Here is a 6,000-nt window from a genome sequence, read left to right as displayed (position 1 = left end):
CGCCCAACTCCAGTTTCTACATAAGGCCTTTGGGTTCACCTTTTTTTTCAAAATCATGGTTCAGGATTCCTTCGAGTGGTAATGTTTCGAAGGATTCCTTCACAGATTTTTCGTAGCATTTCCTGGCTTTTTTTTTTGCTTTCTTTTATCGTGATGATTCCTCCATTGGTTGAAATTTTCATTGTAAGTTCTTTTATGCTGGTGACGGCCGCCGAATCATGGAGGAAGGGTCGCCCTAGGATGGCATTATATGGTAGGTAGATATTCACTATGATGAACAACATCGAAAACTCTTCGTCTTTCCTTTCTCTTTCCAGTTTTACGTCTAGGATTATTGTCCCCGCACCGAATCCAGTAAGTGGGGTGGCGTTTGGCTTGAACTCTAGTGTCGTTCGTCCAAGGCCTTTGTAGGCTTTCTTGATCATTAAGTTTATTGTGCTTCTTTCGTCTATAATAACTCTTTCTACGTTCCAGTGTTCAATGATTATCGTCCGAAATCCTCATCGTTGAATGTTATTACTGGTAATTCCCTTGAATCTTGTATCTCTCTTCTTTTCCTTTTTCCCGGTGGGCTGCTTCTTGTTCCTTTTATCATGTAGATTTCTGGTGAAGTCTTCTCTTTTTCATGATTCATGCTAATTTTTCCTGTTGGGTTCTTCTTCTTTGAGCTTTTTTTTTCAGTTGGTTGTTCGTTCTTCAGGTTTGATCCGTCCGAGTTCATTACGTCAATAAATTTGTTGAGTTCAAAAAACACTTCTTTGATTCTCAAAGGTGTCATGCCTTCCCATAGCCGGCGCCAATTGATTGAGTATGTCTTCTCAACGGAGTCTTTGAACCTACAAAACAGAGTAGATGACTTATTAAACGGTGGTTGTCCGATTAGCATTCTGATGCTTAAGTCAGTCTTTGAGTTTAAAGGAGTTGTATTGAATGTAATTGTGTTGTAGGCATACCTCAAGTCCTTTATATAGTGAACATGATGAATACCTTTTAGAGTTGGAATAGGAAATGTATTTTTATTAATTAGTTGTATGATTATGAATAGGAAAAGGATTCCTATTCAGCAAGAGTCCTATTTAGGAATGTCTTCCTAAATAGGATTATCTTCACAAATAGGAATACGTTTTCAAGTAGGAAAATGATTCTACAAGATCTGATCTTCTAGAATCTTTATATCGTTTCTCATGTAATCATATATGTTGGTGACGCACTTTGGATGTGATTCCGAAATTTACTGAATTCTATGAGATTCGGCCTTTTTGGGAATTCGGGCGAATCCTCTTAAGTGGTCTTTAGTCGGGTTAATTCCTAAAAAAATCACGAACTTTACACGAAATTTCATTTTAATCATGAACTTTAAAAGTTGTCATTTAAAGGCATGAACTTTCATTTTGTTTCAAATTTATCGTTAAAGTAAAATCCGGTGTATTTTATCGAACCAAAAATTCCTAATCCTATATACTCTAACTAAAAGATAATAAGATTTAATGTCGATTTATGATTTGGGTTTTTCATTAATGGTTTATTGAAGAATTTAATCAACAAAAATACACTGAAATGATAGATTTGAAACAAAATGAAAGTTCGTGCCTTTAAATGGCAACTTTTAAAGGTCATGATTAAAATGAAACTTCGTGTAAAGTTCGTGATTTTTTTAGAAATTAACGTCTCTCTTTAGTCACGGCGAAGCCCCCAAGATTCGGACATCTTTAGCTTTGAGCGAGTCATTAAATTTTGCTCTGGCGAGCGGGGATCCTATACGACTCGGCTCACTTTACTATTCAGCAATTTGGTTTCCATCAATAACTTTCAATACAATTTTGGGTTCTGAAAGCGATAATAAGTTTATTAGGACTAAACTCTATGCAATTTCACCTTTAAGAAATATTGTTTGCTCCAGAAAATGATATCATACTTGAGTCGGGGTTCTTAGGCATACATATTTTTTAAAAAAAAAAACAGATTAATATTTACTTCTTTTTTTACCGAAAAATATCACAAAATAATTCCCTCAATTCATATATACAATTGATCAAGTATTCATGTAGCAACTCACTGATATAAAATACAACAATAAAAATTGTGTCACAATTTCAATTATAATAAAACACATAAGAAATTTAAATTAACTATGTTCAACTAAAACTGTAATGAACCAAAAAAAATTAATTCAAATCACCAACAAATAAATACTAACTAATAATTAATATAAGAAAAGTTACAACGGGTTAAACTCCATGATCTAATCGGGCGAGACTGTTAATCAAGTTTTTGCTCCAAGTTCCAAATGAGCTTCGTTCATAAATGTAGCCTTACATGACACTAACAAGATTCATAGTTTGATTCATCACATTTTCGATTAATTTTTTATATTTTAAATTATTTTATATGTTTTTGAATTTCATAATTACATTGGTTAATCAATTAGAGTGATATATTATCAAAATAAATAATTTTTTTAATATAATCGCAATAATAATCGAATGAAAACACATTATTAAGAATAAGATCGATGACAAATAACAAAAAGAAATCCTAACTAATCTGAACTATCGATCAAAAATAAAATTTTAAATGTGCAACATTATTCCTTAATACATAAAATCATTTATTATTTTCAAAGGATACAACATCACTAAAATTCGACAATCAAAAGGAACTCTATATATACTACTTACATATATATTGAGAGAATGTATTATTATATTATATATTATAAATATGAGAATCTTAAATAGATGTAAAGTTGAAGAGCATGTGATGCTTGTAAATCTTTCCTTTCTGAACAAGTGATTGTGGGAAGGTAGGATGGTTCACAAAATCAGGGTACCATTGAGTCTCCATGCACAAACCTGCATGAGCTTGATACACAATTCCACCTTTACCCTTCACATTATTGATCAAGTTTCCAGTGTAGAATTGCAATCCAGGGGCATCAGAAGTCAATTCCATTCTCACTCCTGACCTACTATCCTCCACTATTGCTACAAGTCTCATTTTTCCAACTTCAAAATCATCAAGAACATAGTTAATGTCATAACCTTTAGGAAGTAGGGCAATTCTTTTTCCGACCGGTTTAAGTTCGGGCTCGGTGAAGTCGTATGCGGTTCCCCTTGCGTATAGAAGCTGGCCGGTTGGGACTAGGCTTTCATCGACTGCGGTGTAGAATTGTCCGAAAATACGAACCTGCGTGTCTAAAACGCTTCCGGCGTTGTGACCGGCTAAGTTCCAGTAAGTGTGTTGTGCTAGACTCACTGGGGATATTTTTTCATCTAGACCTTTTGCTTTCATGAAAACGCTCAATTGACCGTCTGCGACAAGTGTGTATGTGACAACTACACGAAGTGCGCCGGGGAATCCTGCGAAAACATAGGAAAAAAAAATTAACATCAAATTATGAAATTATGTAACAATTGATATAAAATTTAAAAATCGGACCGGAATTGACAAAATTAAATATTTTTTTATAATTAATTAAAATTTAAATTATTTTTGATGATTAATTACCTTCTTCGCCATCGGAGCTGCGATGGGTAAAGACAATGTAAGGAGCATTTCCAGAGTTTTTGTATTTGGTGACTTTCCAAAGAACATCAGCATATCCCTTAGGGCCACCGTGAAGAGTATTTTTGCCATCGTTGGTTGGTAATTTATATACTTTTCCATTTAACTTAAATTGACCTCCTCCGATTCTGTTTGCAACTCGTCCCACTACTGCTCCAAAGTATGTCGAGTCCGTCTGCACATATACTTTGTATCAAAATAGTAACTAAAATTTAATTTTTGTTTTAAAATTTCTAGGTCAAAATGGATTAATGTTCCGATCAGTCGAAGCATCTTCTAAAAATATGATATCCGTTAGATGATGACTGATATAACGACGTTGCGGTGTAATATTTTAAAAAAATGCTTCACGTAATCGCCATATCGGATTGAAATTTTTTATACAAATTGGCATTTTGATACCGAATTATAAAATAGAGCAAATATTTGATACAACTCAAACTTTTAAACTTTTTTGTTCTATTGTTATAGAATTCTCACTTGGTACTCCTTGATTGTATCATAACCAAGAACAACATCAATTGGCTTGCCTGCAAGCAAATATTTCCAAAACAAAATATGTCAAAAGAATAATAAAGAAAAATCTAAAATGAAATATTAATATCTAAAAATCTATTGGTTGAATTTTAAGTTTTTGCTTTTTATAGTTAGAAAGGAGAAACTTCTAGTGCTTGCAAGGAAAAATCGAAGTCACGATCTTAGCATAATTTTGCCCAACGCAAATATCATTTAAACTATATAGTTCATTGGCGGGAGGATTTCGTGTTTGAATCCCAATCAAAACATACGGATTGGAAAAGAATATATTGATCCGATAACGAAAAATAAAATAAATAAAAATAAATTATTACCAGATTTATCAGGAACAACAAGAGAGACAATAGTTGCACCCCAATTGGTAAACTTCATGGAAACATTTCCCTTCTTAAGTTCATAAAATTCAGGCTTTAATTCCTGAGCACCATTGGCATACCTAAAGGCTACCAAAATGCAAAAGCAAAACAATAGAGATACTTTTCCCATTTTTATTACTTAATATGTAATACAATTAATTAAACCAAATCCCTCAATTTTTATATATGTTAGTGATAAAGCTAAATTTAGATATAGGTTTATACACAGTAGAATTGAGAAATTTATGGGTTGTATGTTAAGGCTGAGAATTAATTATTTTCTGCTATATTTACAAATCATTTGTCACCAATAAATTTTCAGCTCTTTAACATAGCGAATTATATGCTATCTAAAATTAAGGTTTACGATTTGGCTTTGGTTGTATAATTTTCTTCATTTATTATTTTCTTTTTAGTTCTAACTTTCTTCATAAATATTTACTCTTTCTTTTATGTTAGATTTGTTATTTAAATTTGATGGTAGAAGACGTAAAACAATGGTAAAAGATTGTTTTGGATTTAATGGGAAATAGAAGAAATTATCTAAAAAATATATGAGATACTTTTTTATTTTTTTTAAATTAGTTAGTGATGTTAAAAATGAATACCCGTGTTTTAAAACCCGGAAAGGCCTGTTGGTTCGCGAATCAAAGGTCAACTGAGGTCAATTCCTCTTAAAATTGAAAATGTGATTCAACCGATTTGAAAAACAAAAGTTATACGAACCTGTGAATTATTATAAAATATCTTTTAATCTAACAAAAATTCTGATTAATCTCTAATTAATTTAGTTATTAATAAGATATATTAATATAACTTCAATTAATATAATTAATATAATAAAATATTGCATAATCCAACAAAAAAGTATATAATGATATAATTACATTAAAATTAATTAATATAATATATTTAATCCAACTCATAAAATATTTCATAATCTAAAAATATTCTAACTAACTCGACATTGATTATAATTTTAAAATAAATTAAATTAATTATAACGAATTAATATAATATTACACTTACTACTACTTTAATTATTAGTATAATTTATTGATACAATTAATAGTTTTCATCCAACTCATATAGATATGTTTTAATCGAACTCATAAAAGATATTTCGTAATTCAAGAAAAATTCTAACTAATTTAATATTAATACATTGGCATAATCATAATAAATTATAAATAAATATTATCAACGTCAATCAATTAATTTTAAAAATGAAAAATTGAAATATTATATTTATTTCTAATAAAAACTCTACTTAAATGAATATTGGTTATAAATAAAAATAATCGATACAATTAAAATTAAAATAAGATTTCATAAATATATGAAGGCATAACTCATAAATAAGAATATACCATTCAAATTTAAGAGTTTTATATACAAATATCTCATTCTCGATTATAAGTTTTTTAAAAATACAATGTAGAAAATCCCCATGAAAATAAACGCCAAAAAAGATAATTCATTGCTCAAACTAGCAATAAGAAAACAAATCAGGGTGAGCTATAGATCATGAAAGTTACCATTT

The 6,000-nt window shown here is 30.2% G+C and overlaps 1 protein-coding gene across 1 annotated transcript; it reads right to left on the bottom strand.

Moving 5' to 3' along the window:
* Nucleotides 1-2,584: 2,584 nt before the first annotated feature.
* LOC126671504 (uncharacterized) lies at nt 2,585-4,612 on the bottom strand. The gene is made up of 4 exons (XM_050365273.2): nt 4,416-4,612; nt 4,045-4,094; nt 3,508-3,739; nt 2,585-3,359 (listed from the first exon to the last, which is right to left on the bottom strand). Exons 1-4 carry the CDS (start codon nt 4,585-4,587, stop codon nt 2,731-2,733), a joined length of 1,083 nt encoding a protein of 360 aa, XP_050221230.1. The 5' UTR covers nt 4,588-4,612; the 3' UTR covers nt 2,585-2,730.
* Between the last annotated feature and the right edge of the window lie 1,388 nt (nt 4,613-6,000).

Source organism: Mercurialis annua, linkage group LG3 (assembly GCF_937616625.2).
Source record: "Mercurialis annua linkage group LG3, ddMerAnnu1.2, whole genome shotgun sequence".
Lineage (NCBI taxonomy): Eukaryota > Viridiplantae > Streptophyta > Magnoliopsida > Malpighiales > Euphorbiaceae > Mercurialis > Mercurialis annua.
The sequence above is the reverse complement of the archived record's forward strand: the minus strand, read 5'-3'. Positions and strand labels throughout refer to the sequence as shown.

Bases quoted from the DNA above. Each gene is read 5' to 3' on its own strand.
- LOC126671504 (XM_050365273.2), bottom strand. From the start codon at position 4,587: ATGGGAAAAGTATCTCTATTGTTTTGCTTTTGCATTTTGGTAGCCTTT. The intron at 4,095-4,415 runs GTAATAATTTAT...ATTTGCTTGCAG, and splicing joins TGTTGTTCCTGATAAATCTG to GCAAGCCAATTGATGTTGTT. The intron at 3,360-3,507 runs GTAATTAATCAT...ATGTTTTCGCAG, and splicing joins CAGCTCCGATGGCGAAGAAG to GATTCCCCGGCGCACTTCGT.